At 40.1% G+C, this 23,402-nt stretch overlaps 1 protein-coding gene across 2 annotated transcripts in view; it reads left to right on the top strand.

The window, feature by feature from the left end:
• Positions 1-2,371: 2,371 nt before the first annotated feature.
• The window catches only part of USP10 (ubiquitin specific peptidase 10), a 54,686-nt gene continuing 33,655 nt past the window's right edge, over positions 2,372-23,402 (top strand). For both annotated transcript variants that reach the window (XM_074881141.1, XM_074881142.1), the window contains exons 1-2: positions 2,372-2,501; positions 23,264-23,332. In XM_074881141.1, coding sequence (XP_074737242.1) covers positions 2,481-2,501; positions 23,264-23,332 — 90 coding nt within the window. In that variant the 5' untranslated portion in view covers positions 2,372-2,480. The remainder of the gene's footprint in view (positions 2,502-23,263; positions 23,333-23,402) is intronic.

Below are 23,402 nucleotides of genomic sequence, written 5' to 3' on the forward strand. Positions count from 1 at the left end.
AAGTTTTGCATCTAAGTCTTCAGAGCTCCTAAAGCTCTTGGCACCAGGAGGAAGCTTTACATGGACAGCAGTAACCTCCCACAGACATCAAACAGTTCTTGCAACATTACAGGAAGATATTCCCTTCTGCCCCTGAAAGAATGGATGTGCAGGTCCCAGTTGCTTCAGGAAAGTCCCAGGTATAAATCGTTCACCTACTGGGCACTGTCATGAGCACAGGTCTTATGATCTAGTGCAATCATGAGGAGTGTGGTGTGGGAGGGTGAGCTCTTCCCAAGCACTTTGCATTTATGGTAGGATAAGAACAATTACAGTAGTTACTGGGAGGCAGCTAACTTGGGAGTAGTTTATTCAGCTCACTAGCTAATGTCAGACAATCCTTTATTTCCATAGGCATGGACCTCATCTGCTGGTGATCAATTCACAAAATAATTAAGTCATGTTGTTAGTAACATTACTCGACTCCATGAATCTTAAGAACATGGATACGCAGAAAGAAAAATACAGCACCATTTTTCTGAAGTCAGAAAAGCGACATGTTGTTTGGGAGCTATAATTCACAGCCTCTGGCCTAAAGGATAGAAGAAAATAAAATTGATTTGTGCAGTGCAGTAAGCACTAATGCAGTAAGAGACCACTAAAAATGGCAAAAAATGAATGACAGAACTGAGGTACAGGTAAGTTTCTTCAAAGCATGCTATTACAGTAAAGCTTACAAAACTTATATTAGTACAAAATACTGTGGTAAAACGTTAACAGACTTTACAATGAAACTGTATTAAGATGGGATACAACTGAAGGTGTTTTAAATGTTGCTGGATGTCAAGACAGTGACAACCTTCCAGCCCACATCAATTTTCACCATCAGCTACAGCTTTTAACAGTATTGCTATTTGAATGAACTAGTTTTCAGGCGGGAGGCACCGTGCTCGTTTGTATTTTTGGCCATTCGAAGGAGCAGTCTTTCCAGCAAAAAGAGTCAGTTTACTTAGGCAGTATTGTGGGCAGAAGGGAATTTTGTCTTCAACTAGATGAGCTACGTAAGGGTTTTCACTCCATCATTTACCTTGTAAATTAGACTCCCGAGGGGAGAGGGAGCTTGATGTTTGAAATGCTGTATGCAAAAAGCCTATACATTTGTCTCCCTTTTTTGTTTCTCTCTTTTAATATTAAACAGCCATTTTCACTGCTAGTTCTCTCTCTGCCTTAGGACAGAAGAGCAACACTTGCTAGAAACAAAAGAAAGGGAGCGGCAGCAGGGTGTGTCAACTAGAAGGACAGAAGCCGATACAGAAAATCATTTACTGTCATGAGCACACATTAAGTGTTGCACTTCATAAAAGGAGAGGGAAATGTCCTTATACAGAGGTGGATGAATTTTCTTTCCACTTCCAGTGAACCTCCTCCCTGAACAGCCAGACACAAAGTTCTTTATTTCCTGCTCTTCTCTGCAACTTTCGCAGTAACGTTAAGCTTTCCCTAACGCTTGCTTCCCAACTGAAGTAGACTTTTGCAGGATTTAGTAGGTTGTTTAAGGAAAAAAATATGGAGTAAATTAGCGATTCTTTTAATGCATTCTTGCCTGGGGCTTTCAGCGTTCAGTTATGACTCAGTCCTCTCAAAATCATGAGATTGGCTTAATCACTTAATTTTCTTTTTTCCAGATACAAACGCTGAACCCATTCCCATTCTCGTTATTTGGGACACGGGACAGCTTCGCTCTGCCACCGCACGGGCAGGCAGCCGACCTCTCACCCGCCGGAGTAACCCCTGGCAGGCGGCCTTGTACAGCCTTTCGAGGTGAACCCTCGATGAACTCCTTGGGGGCAGCCTGGCTCCTTGCACACTTGCATTTTTTCAGCCGCGTTTCTCCTGCACCGCACCACCTTCCTCCAGTGGCACAGGGCCGGCCGTGCTACCTCGCCCAGGTTACTCGTTCGGGCCCACGGCTGCAGCTCCGGCGATGTGGGACCAGGCTCCCGCCACCGGCTCTGGAGGCGGCAGGCTCGCCTCAGCCCGGGCTCGCCTCAGCCCGGGCCCGCCTCATGGCTGCCCACCTCACGGCAGCTCCCCGGCCCCAGCCGATGCCTATGGGCCGAAGGACGAAGTTTTTTAGCAGCCTCGCCCACCTTCCCGCCTCGGGCTGCCCCTCTCCCCCCCGACGGAGGCAGCCCCGCGGGTGGCGCCCGCCCTGCAGCGCCCGCTGCTCCCCGCCGCCGGGCCCCTTCCTCAGGGCCGCCCCGCCCCCTGCTCGGCCGCCACCGCGCCTGCGCCGCCACCGCCCGCCGCCGCCGCCCGGCCCGCGCGCAGGCGCAGAGGCGCGCGCGCCCGGCCCCGCCCCTCCCGCCGGCGCTCTGCGCAGGCGCAGTGCGCGCCGCCTGCCCGCCCGGCTGGTGCGTGCGAGAGAGAAGATGGCGGCGGCGGGGGCAGCAGCGTGAGGCGCCTGGGAGACGCCGAGCTCCCCACGGACGCGGGGCGCCATGGCCGTAAACAGCGCCCAGGTACGGGCTGTCCTCGCGCTGCCGGCCCGGGGCGCTGCGGGGGCCCCTGACGGGCTCCGAGGGGTAGCCGGGCCCCGCCGCGCGGCTCGTCGAGGGGGGGAGCGTGGTGGCCGGGACTAGGCCCAGGGTGATTCTGCAGCTTCATTGAATCTCCTCAGGGCGGTGGAGGGGCCTCGCTGCCGGCCGGAACGGCGGTTTCCCGCACTCCCGGCGGCGGCCCTGCCCCGCGAAGGGGCCCAGCATGCTGGGGCTCGCCCCCACGCCGCGCCGGTGTCACCGCGCCTTGGTGAGGGGGAAGCAGCGGAGGGGAGGAGGAGGCCTGCGGAAGTCCCGTGCGGGGTGAAGTCGGTGCTGTACCCCCATCTGAGCTATTGCGAAGAGAGGATGGCTGGAACAGAGTCGATAGCTGGGTGGTTTTTTGTGGGTTTTTTTTTGTTTTGTTTTTTTTTTTTTAAAGGGGGGAGAGACAGAAGCGATTCTATAATGAGAACGGAATAAGGAGATTTGTAAACTAATCCTTCCCCCCCCCCCTCCGCCCAAACACTCAATAAACCTCAATGCATTGGGGTGCAAAGGGCTGAGTGTTGCAAGATTACTATGCATGGGGATGCGTGTGCAGTTTCCCTGTCTCCCACTAACTAAACCAGCCAGAAGATTTGTGCACGGAGTAAAAAAAAAAACTGCAATCGTGGTAGTTTTTCACTGGAAGTTAAAAGCTCGATTCCTGGTCTAATCTAGTGTGTGCTTAGGGCAAATGATTGAATGGGTTAACTTCACTATTTCTTCACTGTAAGTTTTTCTCCCAAAAAGCTTTAAAGCAAAAATGTCAGGCAAGGTGTGTGGTGTACCGAGGTGTATATTTGCCAGACTTCATACAACTTTGTCGTTAGCAAATAATAAAGTTTAGAAATATTTGATCGTGTTAATTTTATTAAGAAACTGTATTTTGTGATACAAAATACATTTCATAAAATTTAAGTGGTTTAAACAAGGCGATGCTTTATTCTGAATTCTGTTTTGTTTTTTCTTCTGAAGGGCAGTTAAGGGACACATGTAAAAAAGTTGTGCAGCAGAGGCACTGACAATGATTTTTCTATAAAGCAAAGTTTGTAATCGGTGAGAACTATCGTGACATTTCTTGTTCAGCTTGATTTATTTATGTTTGAGAGAGAGAGGGATGTGATTTTATGTGGGTGTTCTGAGGGCAGTTGCACCTTCTGGAGTTTAAAATTTACAATGGCTTTAAAATTTTGTATCCTTCAACTTTGCTTTTTAAGTGGAGGAAACTTACTTAGTTTTGGACTTTTTTTTTACTGCCCTAATGAATGATAGTTAGAATGCACATGCATCAGAAGGATTCGTTGTCCAACTTGGAAGCTGGTTTACTCGCTGCTTTCCCCTCCCCTCAGCACTAGACAGCAGTGCATGTGGTCGGTTTGATAAGACCGTTTTACATTGCAGCTTTTTTCTTGCTTTAGAAGAATTAAGGACATTTTTGTGTCTGTACTTAATTAAGTTGGTGTACCTTGAAACAAAAAGAAGAGTTCAGCTGACGATTTATTGGTGAAGCATTGCATAGCTGTAATTAAAACTACACTGTAAATTAATCTTTAGTACTAGCTTGTACATAGACTATTTTAAATCAACTCTATAGATAGAGGTAGATATTTAGGTCTCGTGAGGATTGCTGCTTAAATTTATATATAATTCAGAAGCAAATCTGTAAGATACCTTTCAGTTAATGCTTTGTTCATGTCATTAAACACAGCCTATTTTTGTGGTCTTTTTTTTTCTCTATTGTAAACAGTTTATTTAAATGCTGTCTGGGATTTATGTGAATACATATTCTACAGCAATATAGTCCTGTAGTACTGAACTAAGGTAACAATGTTTTGCATTCTCTGGGATGGAGAACCTGAAGATAAGTTCAGGGATGCAATTTTACACGTTTCCGTTTTATTTTAGGGTGGTAGTGTTGCAGATCAGTAGAAAAATTAGAGAGTTTTGATAAAAGTTGTCTGTTCTGAGCACAAGACTAAATAACATTATTTAGTCATGTTTGTGTCATAATGCAGAATCCTAGGCAAAAGTGCTTCGTTTTTCCGTATGACTGTAATTTGAATGTACTGTAATTGAGACTTTTTTTTTGTCACACGGGGAAGAAAAATCTTCAAGAAAATCACGCTCTTTTAATAGCTAAAATGCGTAGTCAGATTTCTGCCAATTAATGGATTCATGTAACAGTGGGCAGAAATATTTCATCAGTCAGGTAGCACATTCTACCAAATGAATCATGAAACATGACCATATCGCACATTTTCAAAGGGGCATTAATTTGGGATGGCCAGCTAGTCAGCTGGCACATGAGTATATGGTAACACAGTTTAGATACTACTGGTCGTTTGTACCTCAGTGTTCTGTGTCATTATTTCATAATCGTTTAATGAGATATTTAAGTGTGCTGTCAGTTTTCTGGGCGTGTTCTGAGTATATTCAAAATCTGTAAGATTTTTTTTTCAGTAAGGTGAGCTACAAGTAAACCTGTATCACTACAGGTTTTGTATGACAGTGCAGATGTTGAGCTGATTTAGCACTGGATATAGTTGAACCATTTGTCATCAAGGTCATCTAAAAATGTTCATTAAAAAAAAAAAGACATTTTAAAAACTATTTCCCTGTTTGAAAAGAGTAATACTGTGTAGGAACTGTATAAACAGTTGTTTTAGCCACTTTTCCTATTGTTTTTCATGGAAAGAATTAATACAAACGCATCACTTATAAATCTTGTGAAAACAAGTTAAGCAGAAGAAAGGATACCATAGCAGAATGAATCATTTATGCTTGTTTTGTTCTTTCACCATTTCTGTGGTGTCAAATTAACTCAGTGCCATTTTAAATGTACTGTATTGCCCCCAAACCCAGCTGAAGTAAAAACCAATAGGTATTGAGTTCAGAAAAAACTGAACGAGCTCATAAGCTGCTCATCCTCACCCAAGCCTGTGTCTGGCCTGGCAACCAGAATAACTGGAACTCGGAACATGGCGTGCAATCCGACTCCCTGAAATACTGCACTGCAAACTACCTCTTTTATGGCTGGCTTGGAGTGTTGCTCCCTGGCAGGGTGTAGTTTGATGTTCCCTTAAGCCAGTGCTGTTTCTGGAAGAAAAAGAAATAAAATGAAAAGGCAGCAGTCTGTAGGCATTTGTTCTATGCTTTCTTTGCAGCGTACTACCTGACGTTTGTGGGTGACCTTGATTAGGAAATTGATCTGTCTCAAAAAAAAAAAAATCTTTAAAAAATGGTTGTTATGCAGCTGGATGAGTTTCTTGTGCTAGCTTGCTTGAATCCGTGCAGATGTGTTTAATGTTACAGTGTCCTTACAGCCAGAAGTGTTTGGAGAGAGGACAGTGCGGATTCTATCCGTCAGGGTTGTGGAATATGCTGAAAACTATGGGGGACACCCTGACCACATAATGAAAGGTGGCTCTGGGCAAGGGCTGCCCATGGGTGGATTTGGAGAGAGGTGTTGGAGTGCATCATCGTGCTGTAGCTGCTGCTTCTCCCCTGTCCTGCTCAGTTGCTATTGTGTGCTTTAAAGCAGTGAAGAATCTGGATTTGTCTCCCCCCCCCTTTTTTTCTTCTGAGTCTTGATTTCATTGCTCAGAAGGGCCTGGGTTTGTCCTTTTGCAAGAGCTTTTGCCTGTGGAGTGAGTAGTTGTTTTAGGCTTCCGTGGTCTCAGGAATTCAGGCTGCAGCTGAAGCTGTGAGTTTAGGTAGCCAGAAGGTATCATTTGCCTTTCTAAAATGTGAATGGTGAATCCATGCAGAGTACAGTGGGTGAATGTGGGTTGGTTAACTTAAAAAAAAAAAAAAAAATAGTCTGGGAAAACTGACATAGAACTTAAATTTGGAACTATATGGCAGCATGCAAATAATAGAATAAAACCCACAGGTTTTGTGAATCACTGCTATTTATTCTGTGCATTCTAGACTATAGCACTGATTTGAAGACGTCTTTGAATGGATCCAGCCATTTACCTATTAATAAATCCAGTTTTTGTAGGCAGTTGCCTAGACACACTGCTTTTTGCATTTGTGTAGCTGTTAAAATACTTGTCAAGTTAAGTGGGGTTTTGTTTATAGGTAAACTAAGCAGTCTCATTTCTGTTTAGTGATATACATGCAACATGCTGTGTCGTACAAAACAGCCAAATCTGTTGTAATAGAAGTTGCTGGCCTTGGGCCATTGGATTACAGTCATTTGTCACTCTAATGCCATTTCAGCAATGTAGATGTTCATTTCCAAAGAATTAAACATGCTAGAACTGCGGTTTTTCTTTCTGATGGAAGTGTTTTATGTGTGATCATTAAACATACAACTGGGGATTATGGAACAAAGAGTTATGCTTCATGGTGAAAAAAGTGTGTGTGTACATGTGTGTGTGTGATATATATATATACACACCCCCAAACACTCCATAATGGAGCAGTCCGATATTTTAAAATTGGGATTCTAAACCCTATTTTTATTTTATGAAACTGTAATGTATGCGTTTAAGTGTTTTAAGTGTTCCCAATAGTGGTTCTGTGTTGATTATTTTTAAAACACTTTAAAGGTTTTTGTTAGATTAGCACTCATGTTAATATATTCATTAACACTCTAATAGAGTAAAACTTTGAAGTACATTAGTCTTTTTCATTTTGTATTTGACTCTCTAATACCTAATTTAATTGTAGATGTTCTTGATATTTAAATACATATAAGAACTTTTCCTCCTTGTTTGACAGCATAGGATTTATTGATCTTTGGTGTGTGCTACAAGGTCTGTTTTTCTTCACCTGTAGTTAGGCAGGAGGTAGCTTAAATCACAGTAGCCCTAACAGAGTGTATGTTAAGGCTTATTTAAATCAGACACCTTATGGAGAAGTATGTTTAACATAAAATTAAGAAAGGCCTTCTTGAGATCCTATGATAGTTTCAAATGTTAGTGCTGTACAAACTGATAGAAATGTGCAAGAGTGCTTTTGGGAATTTTGCTGCTTATGGTATTGTATGTGAATTCGTATCATGTATGGAAGTTTTAAAAGAAGCATTGTATGTTATTTGCATTGGAATTGTAGTAGGAAAGAAAGGGATATGGATCAGCTTCCACTGAATGTAACGTTAACACAAAGTGAGTGGAAAATCACTTAAGGGTTCTGTAATTTTTTTAACTTTGTTAAAAAAGTAAGCCCCCCAATTGGGGCTCAGCTTTGAGGTGGAAGAGAAAAATGCCCTATCTGTAAGAAACTGCAAAGAACATATCGCTAAAAGTTGTGTGAAAAGATGCATTAAAAAAAATACGAGAAAGTAGGTTTTCTTCAAAGAATTCTGTGTATGAAAGACTTCTCTCTGTTTTGTTTGAATCAAACTGAACATACCAGCAGAAATAGCAGTTCTGTATTCCCTCAGTGCAGTGGGCATGTTTTTTCATACAACATTTAGAGCCTGCTGTAGTGATTCACAGGTTTCCTGCCTCATTCTTCCCCGTGAATGTTGCAGACTGGCAATGGATTTACCAGTGTAACTTAAAATGCAGAAGTTGTAAATGATTCATACAAAGAAGTGAAGGCTTTTGTCATTAAAATATTTTGTCCTGTTGGAGTGGGATTCCTTTGTAGGTAGTGTAGCAACATATTACCATTAGTGATTCTTGTAGTGTCAAGGTAATGTTCTTCTCTTCATGAGTACCTAAACAGCTTTGCCATATGCACATACCTGTTTCGACGGGAACATGTTTATGATTTGCTCTTTAGCCTGTATTGCAAAAATATATATATGTGTTTTAAGTTGAAGATACCTGTTATTAGCATTGAAAACTCCTACAATGCAGGTGGGATTATAGGTGTCAGATGACAAGAGTGGCTTTAGATGTGCTGACTTTCACTGTGTGAATGTATCAACTTCAAATGCTGTATGTGGTATCAAACCATGGGTATTCTCGCTCCTAGTTGTCTGGTGAAGCAGAGTTCCTGCTTGCACGTGGCTCTTGTTTGAACAGGCTGGGTGTAAGTTTTAAAAAGGGAAATTAATTTGAAGCTAACCTTTACAAAGAAATGTCTCTGACAGGAGAAAAGGGGAGATAGAGGCAAGATATTGATAATCCCTTTGATTCTTGCTGCAAGCATTAGGATGGATGGAGAGGGAAATGTAGGAAGTTCAGTTGCTTATTTTAATGGTAGCAACAGGCAATTAGATTAATTGTATTCAAATAATGCTTTTGGACTGTGCTACTTAAGAGAGTATTTGGTTAAAAATGATGCTATACCAGTACGTAATCTGGGATGGTCTTGCCATTTTAAGTATGACCAGGTATGATAAAAGGAGAGGGAAATAAAGCAGGGAGAAAGAGTCATTGTCAGCACAAGTTACAGCTGAATTGCTAGAAGAATCAAGTTCTCTTGAGTTCCAGTCTACTTCAGTCTACCCATTAAATCATATGGTCTCTAATAATAGCTAGCTGTTACCAAAGTAAGTAAAAAAAAATATGCTCTTATGTCCTTAAAGCATGGAAAACCTCACTTTCTGTTCCTCTGCTACTTTTGGGATACAAACCCAAAGCTGCCACTGTTTGAAAATTTCTGCGGAGCACTGTAGTTAATTGATACAAAGTTGGAAAAAAGTCAAAGACAATTTATTTAGGCAGTTCCCAATACCCATTTTCTTCTTCTCAGCTAAAGGCTGAGTTTAAGCTTCCACAAATCACAGATAGTGAAAGCTCCCTAACAAAACTTAAGACAACAAAAAAAGGATTTATGTTGTTCACATGCTTTCTGAGATACATAAAATTATCATCCTGGCATTGCAAGCGACAGAAAATGTAAGTGCAGCAGAATCATAAAAGTGTGAAAGAGGAGTAGTCAGCTTTTGGAGCAGAAGAAATAAAGCTGTTGAGTTTGCTTATATCAACAGGTTTGCATTCTCAGTCTCTTGAACTTTACCTTTGTTCAAACACAACACTGATTTGTGGTGGTCACTCTTGTTGCTGTGAGTCAAAATGACTGTAAATACCAGATGCTGTCATGCGGGGTTTTGGATGTTGCCAAAGACTCAGAGGTTCCTTAATTGGGGAGGGTGAAGGCGATGGATATGTATTACACCTTGTCACATAAAGGCAATTACGGTTTTCTGCTTCGGTGTAATTGCATCCTTAAAATAGAGATTTCCCCTAGTTCTCATCAGTGTTCAACCCGGAGGCATTTTTTTGCTTTGCTTTGTACTGCTGCTGGTAATGGTGGGCACCTGACCAGAAGTTGCAGTGGGCTAGAGGGATCCCTCATTGCTAGAAGCAGTGCTCAGTTGTGTGCTGGGCTACATAGCATGAGCATGGACAATATTTTCACTGTAGCATGACTTTACAGTTAGTCTGAATTCTCACAGTTTTTTCTAGCCAAAAATCTTAGGGCTTAGCTAAGAGCTAAGGTATTTTATAGCTGTTTGGTTTTCGTGCCAAATCTGCTGTGTCTGTGCTTCAAATTTATTTATTTTATGACACCTTTTTTTTTAAAAAAAAGCTTGTAATTAGTGAACGACTGCTTGCTATACGTCTTTGACGGTCAGATGAGTGTCTGACGCATCCAGTGTGTTTACTGAGTAGCCAGAGGTTGCCATATTTGAAAATGGCAGACATCACTAATATGAAACTTAGTTTAGTTTGTATTTTCTCTTTTATTTGCAAACAGCCATTTTGAACAATAGTATGAATGACTGATCGTGTTTACTGAATGTTTTTATGATTTGCAAGATTTTTTAATTGGATTTGGGACCAAAGGAGGTAACGTACAGCCACATGAGAAAGCATGTTCTTTCAAAAGCTGCCTAAATTGGTGGTGTTTGAAAGTGGAAAGTATTATAAATTCACAATACGCAGGCTGAAATATGAGGGTGTGGTTTCATTGTTGTTGCTCAACCTTTGCAGATCTGCGTTGCAGATTAGATGGCAATTTGCTCATATTTACGTGGGGTCCCCTAAAATGCTTTCCGTTCTTTGTACTGTAGATGGATGATGGCGAGGGTGGAAGGTGCTGGAGTTGCAGGCGTGCCCGTGGAGGTGAGGGGTGTGAGCAGGGACACTGCAGGCAGCGGCTGCTTCTGTCCTTGCAGTGGGTGAGCTGAAGAGCCCTTCCCGTTTGGAGATGGCTGGGTGGGCAGGCCAGAGAGGTGGTGACTCTTAACTCCTCTCTGCATGGGACCCTGAGCTGTCAGTTGTGTGCTCTCATCTCATAGTGTTGTGGGCTTTATCAGTAATAGTATGGCAGAGTATACTCTGGTTTAGTCCCTTTTTCCCCCTCAGAAAGCAGAATTTCACTATCTTCAATATTGTGTGTTGGGAAATACCTTGAGTGCTCTGTTTTGCATTCTGTTCATTTGTAGGTGCAAAAGAAATCTGAGCACTAACAGAAGATCTTGTGTGCAGACAGACATGAAGTAGCACCAGTATTACTCTTCTAAAATGAGCTACCTTAAAAAAAAGTCTTAATTTACAGCATTGTTATGCAGTAAACCTAGTGCCATATTTGTACTCAGTTTTTAATGCTGCCATTATAAAATATGGGTGTTTAATATGCTCACTCTCTGTGTTTTAGTTGCAGCAGTATTAATCTGTGCATTTGTTTTAACAGCTATCTTGCATCTACTTAAAATTGTGTTACTGATACTTATGCTCTAAAACTATCTCAGGAGAGGGTGGCATTTGTGGTGTCCCAATTTTCATTGTAACTTGCATACCACTTCAAAATACAAAGTTGCTGGCAGGGGCAGTGCCAAATCCTCTTGGGTTTCCACCTGCCACCTACCACACGTCAGGCTGGTGGAGGAGATGGACGGCTGTGTATGTACAGAGAGTCAAAACAATAGATGGGGTCCTCAGTTTCTGTCTGCCGGGGGACATACAGCATACACGTGTGTCACGTGGAGAAGTAGTGGAAGTGACTCGAGTTCCTGCAGAGAGAAACTAAGTAAGAACCTCTGTAGGATTACTCTCAAACTCCAGCAGTTACAGAGCTTAAAATACAGGAGACTTTATTATGTGGTAATTGTGTTTCGTTTCTGTGATCCCCTTGAGTCATGTACCAATCATTGTGTTTTTTGCAAGTTTTCTGTCTTATTTTTGGCTGTTTCTTTATGAGTTTATAACCCATTTTTGGCAGGTCACAACGCATAAAGGGGAAAGTCTCATTCATTGTTGCTCCTAGCCATTTGCATCTTTTGCTGTACGCTGGTTCCTCATCTTTTCTTAACCCTCCTTCCCCCAGTGCAGGAAAAAAAAAAAAAAAATCTGGATTATTTTCCTCTCGGTTTGATTATAGTCATCTCGCTGATCATTCAGCTTGTGCCAGAACTGGCACAAAAGAGGTGGGATTGTGAATCCAGCAAAATGAAAAGGCAAGTAAAACCTGTGTGGCCTTAGTGAATGGAGGCTGGTGGTGCTTGTTTTTAATGATCAGCCAGTGTTTTACTGTCGCTTTTAAATGTGTAGTGCCTTGCCAGGGTGGTTACCCCTGTACCAGTTCTGGGTATCATTAGCTTTTGCCTTGTCTTTTTTTATTCTTGGTGGCCAGTGTGGTTTTGATAGGACTTTGCACCACATTTAGATTAATACTAAACTTTCTAGGTTAAATCTCACTCAGCTGTAGTTTCAAGCATTCAGCACTTCTGAAATTTAGGGTTGAGATGTGGTTTGGCCTTCAAAAGGGGCATATCAGTCCTGGGTGGGTGGGCTCCATTGCCTTCTGAAGGTGCTGATATGTATTTCTTGTCAGGATGGAGTCCAGATAGCTAATTTTTACCTCACCTAATTTTAGCCATTGTAATTCCTCCCCTGAGTAATTGCTTGTGAAAAGCATTGTGTGGGTGACTTGTCTAGCTGTGGTGCTGTTAGGGATAGATTTTTAGTTTTCCACGACGTTGAGCTACAGTTACTCAGAGGCTGTCCATTCTTTTCCTACTTTTATCTTCTGGTGTATTTTTCAGCTTGCTTGACAAACTGGAACAACAGTCTCCTTACTGCCCAGGGTGGAATTGTCCTCTGGGACAGGTCTGTATTGATCCTTGAGGTGTTAGTTCTCTGTGAAGACGTGAGTAGTGCAAATAAGCAAAGAAAATATCGAACATACACAAACTAGTGGGAATCAAATGAAAATACAAGCAGTCTTAATTTTTATGCAGCTTTGCTTTTGATTACTTGATTTTAGAAGCATAATTTTTAATGTAATATCCTTATCTTAAATAATAGGGTGCCATCCTGATTGTCTCATGCTGTATCTGCAAGGTTAGCACCTTTATGTACATGGAAAGGGCGTCTACTATTCAAGCGCATGGAGCAATTCACAAGAGAGGGAGTATTATTAAAGAGGCTGAGATACGTGCTGCTGTATCTGAATTAAAGAGCCTTCTGACTAACAGTAGAATGATTATGCAATTCCAGAATTTGGGGTGGTAATTCAGCTTTTGAAGAGGAGAGTGGTCTGGCAGGCACAGACCAGTTCTTTCCATTTCTTTTTCTTGTGCTGTCTCTACCAATAACTTCAGATCCTGTGTCATCTCTTCATCTAACTCTTGTTCCTCATCTTTGACCTCATCAAGCCAATTGTAATCTCCTTGAACCACTTAAAAATGTGCTTATAGTCAAACTTGTTTATTTTCTTAAAACTCAGGGTCTTATTGTACTTTTTCTTCCCAGAGTTCTACCTCGTCTTTCCTTTCTCATAACCTCATCCAAGTCGAGATGTGTTAGTTTTACTGTTTTAAATCATGGATTTGGTGGATAAAAGTTCCTTATGAGGTAAATTCAGGTATAGTAAGCACAGAAGAAGAAAGGTTTTCCTCTGCCAGGGCACTGCCAAGCACCTCTGAAGCTTGCTAGCTGGAAGCCATTACAGGGAAAGCCTCTTTGTCCTGGTAGCCCAGAGCATCCTGCCTTGCTGAGTTAGGAATGTACTGGCTCCTCCATGCTATGAACTATGTGGATGGTAGAAAAGATAGTGCATGTGCTATTTTTCCACCTGGAGGAATTGAGAAGCTCGTTGAAAGTAAGCCTTCAAAATCTTAGTTCCTAAAATACCTGCTAAATAAAGATTTTGTAAACCTCAGAAAAAATGCTGATTTATACAGCATGTCTGGAATTTGGGTGGACTGCTGTGAGGTGTTCAAAGACAATTTGCTACTTAATGTGGCTAAAGCAGTGTTCTCCAGATGCAAAACTGATTTTACTACCATGTTCTTAGAAGCTTGTTCTGCTGTAGGTAGGTATCTGGCACAAAAGGTTGCAGCCCTAATGATTTTAGTCTGGCAGAGAAAAAAATGGCTAATACCAAGGGTTTTTTCTTCTGGGAAGTATTAGATAAAATTAATAAGAGATTGTTTTGCCTGCCCCACCTATAATAAAATAGTAGTTAAACTGGCTGTGTTCTTGAGTAACTTCATGTTTCAGCTTCTCTCTCTTCAGTGCTTATCATGCTATAGTAAACCAGAATAATTCAAGTCTTAATTATTTTTGTTCTTCATTATAGGAAGAGTTTACAGTTTGCCCATTAGACTCAGTAACTAGTTCAGTGCAAGCAGAGCTTGCAGAGCTTGAAGTAAAAGTGTTTGCTCAGTTATGAGCAACCAGCTTGAAGCTGGTGTTTTCAAACTCTTTGAGGGTGTGAAGATAGAGGTTTAACAATAGGTGTTTTACCAACCACTGTTCTTGAATTCAAAACTGAAGAGGGACCTATCTACCAGTTTTGGAAGTATTTCTTTTTCTTTTGATATTTGCAAGGACTGCCTGTGTGGAGAATTTAATAGGAAAGTAGTTTTGTTTGGCTTTTATTTTGATTTAACATTGCAAGGAAATAGATTGGAAAATGTTACTTCTCTGAATCACTGGCAGATGTTCTGTGGGCTTGTAGTGGTGGAGCTGCTGGTGTAAAAGTGTCAGAAATTCCGTCTTTCGCTCTCCAAAGAGCTAAGAATTGATGTAATCAGCCCTGACAATTCAGTTGTTATCTTCCCTCTTGCTTGATGTCCAGAGTGTACTTTCCAGGTATTCCTGCTGTAGTCCCAAAACGACTGCTCATCGCTGCAGCTCTTGTATGTATAACATGTGAATGTATATTCTTACCTTGGGTTCCAGTGGAAGGTACAGGGAAGATATTTTCTTAGCAAGAATACCCGACGCTCTCTTGTAGGATGCAAATTAAAAGGTATATAAAATGTCGATACAATCCTCCTGTCACTGGGCCATTGCTTTATGATCACATATAAGAGATACACAGCTACATTCCCTCTTTATACTGTATTATTTACAAAATAAAATTGTGGCTGGTTTTGAGAGTGCTTTTTTGTTGTTTTGCAGAACAGATTAAAAAAAAATCAATTGGGGGAAGCTTTAAATATGAAACGGCAAAGTGTTTTTTTGCTGGAGCAGTCCTGCTTTGGAGACCAGGAGATAAAAGTCTTTCTGTAGTTGGGGAAGGTACACTGTAATCATAGTGCAGTGGTGTCTGTGTAAGATGATGGGTTGTTTTTTTTATTCTTCCACTCCCTTCCCCCCCCACCCCCCACTACCTACAGTCAGCACTTTATAGATGGCTTCTTTGGGCTGGTTGCACTTTGTGGCAGCTGCTGTTTGTTTGAGATAGAAGAATGCCACCAAGCACCTCATTTTTGGTAATGGAATGAAGAGAATACATAAACAGAATTTGTTTGGGTGTAAGAAATTGTCTTGTGTTTTGTATCGTTATTTCGGTTTGCTTTTCTTATTTGAAATATGTTACATTATTGATGAAAACTAATAATAGTGAAAGAGCACAACCTGCTCTGCTCTTGTGAATATTTGAATTGCAATCTTCAGGATAAACTGCTCGGATCCACGTTGTGCCTCCATGATAGTGTCGGGCCATTTTCTTATTCAGCCTGTCCTTCCTGTAATGCTGTGGCTGCAACTGAAATGTCACCAACTTGTGCTTTCATACTAGCCAGGGATCTGGTTTTTCCTCTGATCAGAAAATGAGCATTTAAGAATGATCGTTCTTTTTTTTTTTTTTCTTAATGGTATAAATTCCCCTTAGATTAATTCATGTAAAATGTGTGGAAAATGACTAACTTTCAGCTATAAGAATTCTGTAATAACACCCAAGAAACTCTGAACTGGAGGGGAAAAAAAAAAAAGGGAAGGTACAATCACACACTATATTTTTGAGCCTTTGATTGCTTAAATGGTAGGCAGGCAGAGTTGCACTGACTCATGGGCTTAGCTGACCTACATTTACCTAGCTCTGATCTTTCTCCAGGCACTATGTAGATTTGTTAATGTTCTAGTTTTAAGCTGCAGGCTAGTCATAAAGGACTGTAAGCTGTGCTAAGGGTTTGCTCATGATTCGTTGCATTTTCAACTGTTAAAAACTTCAATATGCAACTATTCCGCCTTAAAAGTACAGCTTCGTTTCCACACATTTTTATTTATAAAAATGGACTTTATTTTTTCATAAAGAGGATAGATTAGCGTAAGATTTTTTCAGAAATAGATTTGCCTAGAATACCACTATTTAGGCTGTGATACAGATGAAAATACCTGGCCAGTGGTCTTCATAGCATCTGGTTATGGGTTTTTGCTTGCAAATTCAGAATCTAAAAAAAAAAAAAACCCCAACCAACCTGGTTTTCAGACTCATAATTTTGTCTGTGTTTTTATAAGCATTTTACCAATAAGTTTCTTTGGATTTGGAATTTAGAAAACCTTGTTGTATCAAATTAAGTAATCATCTGTGTACTAAGACTTGGTGGGTTTCAGCTTAAAAGGAAGGAGAACCTGAGGGAAGGTTGTCTTTCCCTACACTTTCCAGAAAAAAAGTTGACAAATCTTGACAAAATGGAAGAGGAAGGGTGAGGGAGACATACCTTATTTGCTGCTGGGATGACTAATGTAAGAGCATTTTCTCTGCTAATAAAACCCAAGCACAGTCATATGCATGTGCCCTTTTTTCCTTGCCAGAAAACAGACTACTGTCCAAATAGTTCATTTTCTTCCTCTACTCCAGCCTATCCTTACAGCTTTAAGAATAAGTACACTTTGTAGAAGTACCTCGGTGAGCAAGATTGTATAGCTTATAGTATACATATAAATTGAAATGATGAAATAGTTTATGTGAACTAGTTTTGACTTGTTAGGCCTTCTGCTTAGATACAGTTGAATTATTCCTTGCCACCATTAAGTAAAAGCTGTATTTTTAACTCGTTTGTGGAAAAGCAGTTGAAGTGGGAGTATTTGCAGCTTAAACTAATTTGACTGGAAGATCTGAAGCTGTTGGTTATTAGATGAAAGCCACGTTAATGCTTCTTGAAAGCAGAAGTTGGCACTTCATTTTCCTAGCTTTCTTGCAGCACAGGTGATGCTGAGATGATGATGCATCAGCAGTGCTATTTCTACCCATTTTTCTAGGACAAGCAGCTGTGTAACACGTACTCCTCCTCCTTGTATTCCTCCAGGAGAGCATTCATGTTGCTAGACTGGAATACCACTGGAGATTTCATTGCAGTGGGGTAATGTTAACACTCATTTTTTTAAGTGGTTAAGGAGAGCACAGCAAAAAACGGTTGACATGGGGAGAGCTTGCAGGTCAGGCATTTTAATTACTTTGGGGTCGTCGGAGAACTTCCCGCCCCCCCCCCCCCCCCCACCTTCTTGAAATTAATTCTGTTGCTGCTGCTTTTGTCTGCGTAGTTAAGATACCACTTGGTCGCTTATAGTAATCAGAGTTAATGTACAAATACAAAGTATTCTTACTTTCATTCCTGTGTGGCAGAGAACAAATTTTCTGCTGTAGATTTATTTGGTTGTTTTATGTAATTTTTATTATAATCTAGATGCAGTTAGTATCTCGAAGATGTAAAGGTGATGTCATTGATTAAATGTTTTGTTCAAAGTGGTGCAAAATCTGGTGGAGTGCAAGTGTGTGTTACACTATTGTAATCATATTATAGAGATTAACTTAGAAACTGATTCCAGTTTTGTTGCAACTGGAAACACCAGTGACTGACAATCAGGGTGGTTTGGGATGTTGCCGTAAGAGAGGTATTTAACATGAGGGTTTTTTTTAAAGAGAACTAATGTTGGGAGGCAGGTACTTGACACAAGGAATTTGATCCCTTCCAGCATGTCAGACTGGACACTAAAATTGGTGACACCAGCTCACTAGAGAGTTTTGGAAACACAGGCTGAAAGTCTTTGCTGCTGAACCAGTCTCAGTCATTCAATATTGTTAACTTGTATTATAGAGAAAATATCTTGCAAATGTGATACGCTTTTTAAAAAAACTTCTTATCTGCAGGGTGTTTGTAACTCACAGTTTTAAGTTCTTCAAGAAGAAGGCAAAGATACAGGTCTTTTGTTGTTCTCTCTTCGGTCCCACAGGAGGGAGTTCAGAACTACAGTTGTGTCCGGTTCTTTCAAACATTTTCAGGAATTTAGTTATACTTTTTTTTTCTTTTGGTACTCTCCAAAGCTGTATGAGAATGTTTTGAATTAAATTCCTGAACTTTATTTGCAAAATCTTGATAGGTGGAAATAAGGCAAATAAATCTGACGTACTGGTAACATAATAAAGTTTAATTAAGAACTGAAGCACCCATGCCACAAGCAGCTTCATGTGAAAAGAGATACCATTTTAGAATTGCACAAAGTATATTCAATTTTGCATTGATTTTTTTTTTTTTTTTAAATTTATGTGCTGGTTGTTAGTGTCAGCATCTGAAAGGAGAGATCTTCTGTGTGTTGTGTACCATCTCGCCTCATTTTTAAAGTTTATTCAGGCATTGTTTACTTTTATTTTCATCCTTGGTCTTGTGAGCAAGATATGAGTGTGCAAGAAGGCATTCACATTTGAAAACTCCCAGAAGTTTAAAACTTGTATATCTTGAAACTAGCATTTTAAAAAAGGGTAGAAACCAACCCTTGTGAATAATTTTCTGTTTAAAGTGATTGGTCATTAAACCTCAGTATGGAAGATACTAGATGGAAAAAAAAACCCACATCAGTTAGTCATCATGCAGTGTAAGAAAGACATTTTGTTATGTTGGTATATGTTTACTCACATCAGTTAAAATCATGTTAATTTTAATATGTTTAATAATGTACATCTCTGCTCAGTGGTCAAATTGGGTTACAGTTGTGAATTGTAGAATGGAATAGTATGTTTTAGGTTTACGATTTTGTTTTTCCATTCCAGAGAAGAGGTTTGGAAACACTGACAAGTGGAAAGGTAGTAGAGGTAGATTACCCTGCTCCTGCTCCAAGAATTCCACAAAGCCCTTGTCCTCCACACCCCTATACCCCTGCCACCCCCCAGAGGAGGCTTATTTTCCTTCTGCTTTTCTTACACAGCTGCAAGTGGAAGATTGCTGAAATTTTTATAATACTGTTTTGACATTGCTCTTAATCTGTGGCAGAAATCAAGCTCATCAGACTGTGGTATCTTAAGGCATCCTTGAATACACTTAATGCAAGGTTAATGATTGCTCTGCAGAGTTAAATAATCTGGGAAGTAGTGGGAGAAATGCGGTGTGAAATATGTGCTTTTGAAAAAGTGAAAGAGGATTCCTTCCCAGGAGCCAGAACAGAAGGCTTCTATGTAGGTTGCAGAGATGGTTTGAGAAGGAGAGAGAGATCAGCTCTGACTCTGAATTAAGCCTCTTAGGGATTATGTATCTTTAAAAGTAAGTCTAGGGGTAACATTTCAATCAGAAATTTTCAAAACTTCTCCCAGTCTTTCATCCAAATCCAGTGTTGGTATGAGACTGGACTCTCTCTTCTAAGCATCGTTCCTGCTCTACCTTATGAGTTACCACCTACACCACTGCTTACTATATAGCATGCTTTTCAAGCAGATGCGTTGTTGTCTGAGGATATACATCAAAATGAATTTTTTAAATGTGTAATTGAATGCTACATGTGTAATGAATTCATGCTTGGAGAAGCCATGATTTTTTGCATTGAAATTTACGTAGGCTCTGAGTAATTAAACTTCAACTTTTCACTGGTAATATCTTCTAATATTTTGTGTTTGTGTGTCACCATACGTACTGCAGTTTATGTATTACCGATGGTAATAGGTATGGATTTTGGCAGCTGGGCCAATTCAGCTGTCTGTTCATATGCATTGTCATAGCGATTGTGCTCGTCCCTTGCTCAGGTAACGTACAGTTGTAGCTACTGTAAAGTAAAAGGCTGTTGATGCACTGACATGTTGGTAATGTCAGTGTGACAAGCAGCTTACCTCCCAGCAAATCAGTCTCTTGCCGGCACTAGGGCTGACCATAAGCAGTCTGTATCTGAAACCCCCTCTTCCCTCAGAGCTTGTATGGTGAAGTCTCAGTCTATTATCCACGACTGGGACCTCAAAGTACCTGATGTACACACAAGTTTAGAGATGGATAGTGTAGGGCAGGTTAGAGTTTGGCAGTTTAAAGGAATCAATTTGATGTAGTCCTAATGGGTGTGTTTCTTATGCAAATGCACACCTGGAAATACTAAAATCAGAATGAAAATAGTCTGAAACAGCTTTGGCAAAGTTAATAGCACATGCTAGAGTATCTGTGCTGTGTGTTTTAAATGTTGTTTACAGAGTGTGGGGTAAATTAATCCTGATTGTGAGTAGCTTGTGTAGGAATTGTCAATAACGTAAACTTTTGTTTGATTGTTCCAAGTATTAGATTTGGAAAAAAGCTAACTTTGAGGCTTTTGAAATTAAGGGGAATAATTTAGAGTGTACCAGCTAGGACCCCAAAAAGCTCATGCTGATAATGAGATGATTTCTTGCAAGGGTGTGTGCTTTTATGAAATCCTAGTAAGCATTTTTAAGCAAGAGCGCATTACTTAGGCATTTCAGTTGCAGACAAACCTTTTAAATTTGAATTAATGGTTCAGAGTAAGTACTACAGGGATGTCTTTCTGAAGCTGTTTCACAGCTAAAACAAGTATTTTCTGACACAGAGATAACTTGTATAGCGCCAGGCACACTGATTCATTGGGATGTAGGATGGATGGACAGCAGGCTGGAGCTAGTGCTGTATTTCAAGTTGCTTAAAATGCAATGGCTTCCCCCCCCCCTCCCCCCTGCATCCTTTTTTGTAGAGATTGTTATACTTGCCAAATGATGTGATATCTCGGTTCTTTTTCACTTCAGCACATAGTTGTGCCTTAAAAAGGTTGGAAAATTCTGTCATGCTAGCAGAGGGTACTGTGTGTGCAGCTTGCAGAAATATATTTCTTGAGAGATGAGGCAGAGGACGGCAAGGTCGGTTACATTGGGTAGGTTTAATGTCATCAGTCATGGCCTAAAAAGTTTATTTTGAAACAGTATTTTTCTCAGTTTATTATGCAGAGATCTTTTAACTGGTTTACTTTGTGTTTGCAGGTGTAAAGCATTATTAAGTAAAGCCTCATAAAATCAAATAAAACTCTAGTTTCATCAGGCCCAAATGGGATAGGGTTTTTTTGTGCTGTAAGTCTGACTAGGATTAGATGCTGGTAAATTTTTTAATGTCCTGTTTTAAATTATAAAGAAAACAGTTGCATGGAACATTTCCTTATGTGAATACATCATTTTATAGTAAAAGAGTTCCATTAAGATAGTATTAATGATCACTTTGTTTAACTTTCATCTTGTGCTCCCTATTTAAAAAGGAAGCAGTTTCTTTTTTTCAGAAAGAAGTACCGGGCCTGTGATACCTCAGTTAAAAACATGGGTAAATGAAAAGACTGTATTATTATATGGAGAAATTAGGGTTCGATTTATATAACTTAATAGCCTATAGTTGAGATTATTGTTTTGTTTTGTTGCATGACTGTATCAAAAATTATGTCCTGAAAAGATAATTTAGTTATGATTCAGCAAGTGTTTTTCTTAGGCGTGTTTTTGGAATATGATAAATTCAAGCTGTTATGTTACTGAATAAAAATGACTTGGTTATATTGAGAGCATAAGCCAAGATTAAGTCCTGTGCCAAGAACTGTGAAGCCATTCACTCAAGTACAATTTAGGGATCCTGTTCTGTTCAGGTGTTGTACTTGTTGCAGTTAGTAGTTGGCAGTTGGTTATGTGAAGGTTTTTTTAATGCATTGACTGTTCACTGTGCTTCAAACATTTGTATCACAAATGTTCTGGTTTATTTTGACTGTTAGAATTGTTTGTTGACTAAACAAGATTATATTAATATTTGTTTAAAAACACTGAAGGCCATTAAAATGGTTAAACTCCACAGATCAAAGCGATATACGTATAAATCACTTTCTGTGTAAGAAAACTACATTTTGTAACTGCTGTGGAATTTAGCTTAAATTTAAGCTTTGAAATTTATGAATGTAGAAGGCTGTGAGTCATACAAACAGCAAGTATATGAGTTTTATTGGAATAAACCACCTAAAAGTCTAAAAAAACCCAAAACCCAACCTGTGATTGAATTACTGTATCTACAGCTTGTGGCAAAAGCCTGTACTTCACTAGAGATGATTTTTCAAATTGAGAACTTCTTTCTATGGTTCAGTTCCCAATAGTTGTATCTTGATTGAGCCAAGCTAAGGATTTACCATGAGCAAGACTTGGCCCTGATGGAAAAGCTGGTGTCTGATGCGGTTTTCTCGTGGAAGGGTGGAGGATAGCAAAGAATTGTCTTAAATGCTCATCAGAGTATGCTGAAGATGAATGAGAGTGATAAGCTGTAAAGCGCTGGACCAAACCGACCTGCTTTTATCCATAGCCATAATATTTGTGACTAGTGACTCTTAATGTGAATATCCCTTCCACATGCCAAGAATGTGTTATTAGTGGTATTTTCCAGTTCTCTTGTCTATTTTGTCAGTTTATTCAACTCCTTGTTCAGCTTTTCTGTCCCAGTATCTCTCTGCTGTCCTGAATGTTCAGGTGCTATTCAGCTAATTGCAACTGGCGGTGGAATTTTATAGAAGCTTCCAGGTGCTAGGAAATGCCAACACACCAGGTCTTTTTATTGGGAGTGTTTCATTTGCTGTAAACTGGATATAAACTCTCATTTTAGTGTGGGGTGGGGTTTTTTTGGGAGTCATTTTAGGTACTTGTCTTTTTGTCATAGAAATACATATGCAAAATACCTAAAAGGGTGCAGGAAGTTAATGCTGGGAAAAGATGTTTCATCTTAGGTTTGTTATGCAGTTTTTCAGGCACACGGGTAACAAAATTTATAAGAGCAGCTGTACCAAAATTGATGATATTTAGATCTTGTGTATTTTCCTACACCCTAGGCAGTTTCAGTTCTGTGCTTGTGTGGTACCATTAGTCTTGTGTAACCCATTAGTTTAGCAGAACTCTGGAAAAGTAATTGTTTTTTCTGTTGTGAAGGGTAGGTATCTGTGTTGTTTTAGAAGGTAAACCAGCTTGTGTCTAGGGCTTATGCACACTCTGATGCAACTTCTTGCCCTACATGTTGGTTTAAAACTGGTCACGGGATGAGCTGCAGTTTGTGCTGTGATCATCTCTAGTGGGAATTTGAAGGAAAATGGATTGTATAAAGTTTTAGAGCCTAAAGTGCTTTGCTAAGGACTTGGGAAGGAATTAAGGTGAGAGTTGGGATGCAAACAGGTGAGTTTCTGGCTCCCAACATACAGGTCGTCTTGAATGTTAGTATCTTAATAGATTTGATCATGAATTTATTAATTATATTGAATAGAAATCCTCCTTTAACAAAGAACCTTGTTTTTTATTTTTAGTATATTTTTGGGGAGTTCAGCCCTGATGAATTTAACCAGTTCTTTGTGACTCCACGATGCTCTGTTGAGGTAAGAATCTACTTTAAACTACTTCTAGAAATAACATTTTAAAGCGTCATCTCTTTGTGTATTTGAAATA

The sequence above is a fragment of the Strix uralensis genome, chromosome 12, assembly GCF_047716275.1.
Source record: "Strix uralensis isolate ZFMK-TIS-50842 chromosome 12, bStrUra1, whole genome shotgun sequence".
Lineage (NCBI taxonomy): Eukaryota > Metazoa > Chordata > Aves > Strigiformes > Strigidae > Strix > Strix uralensis.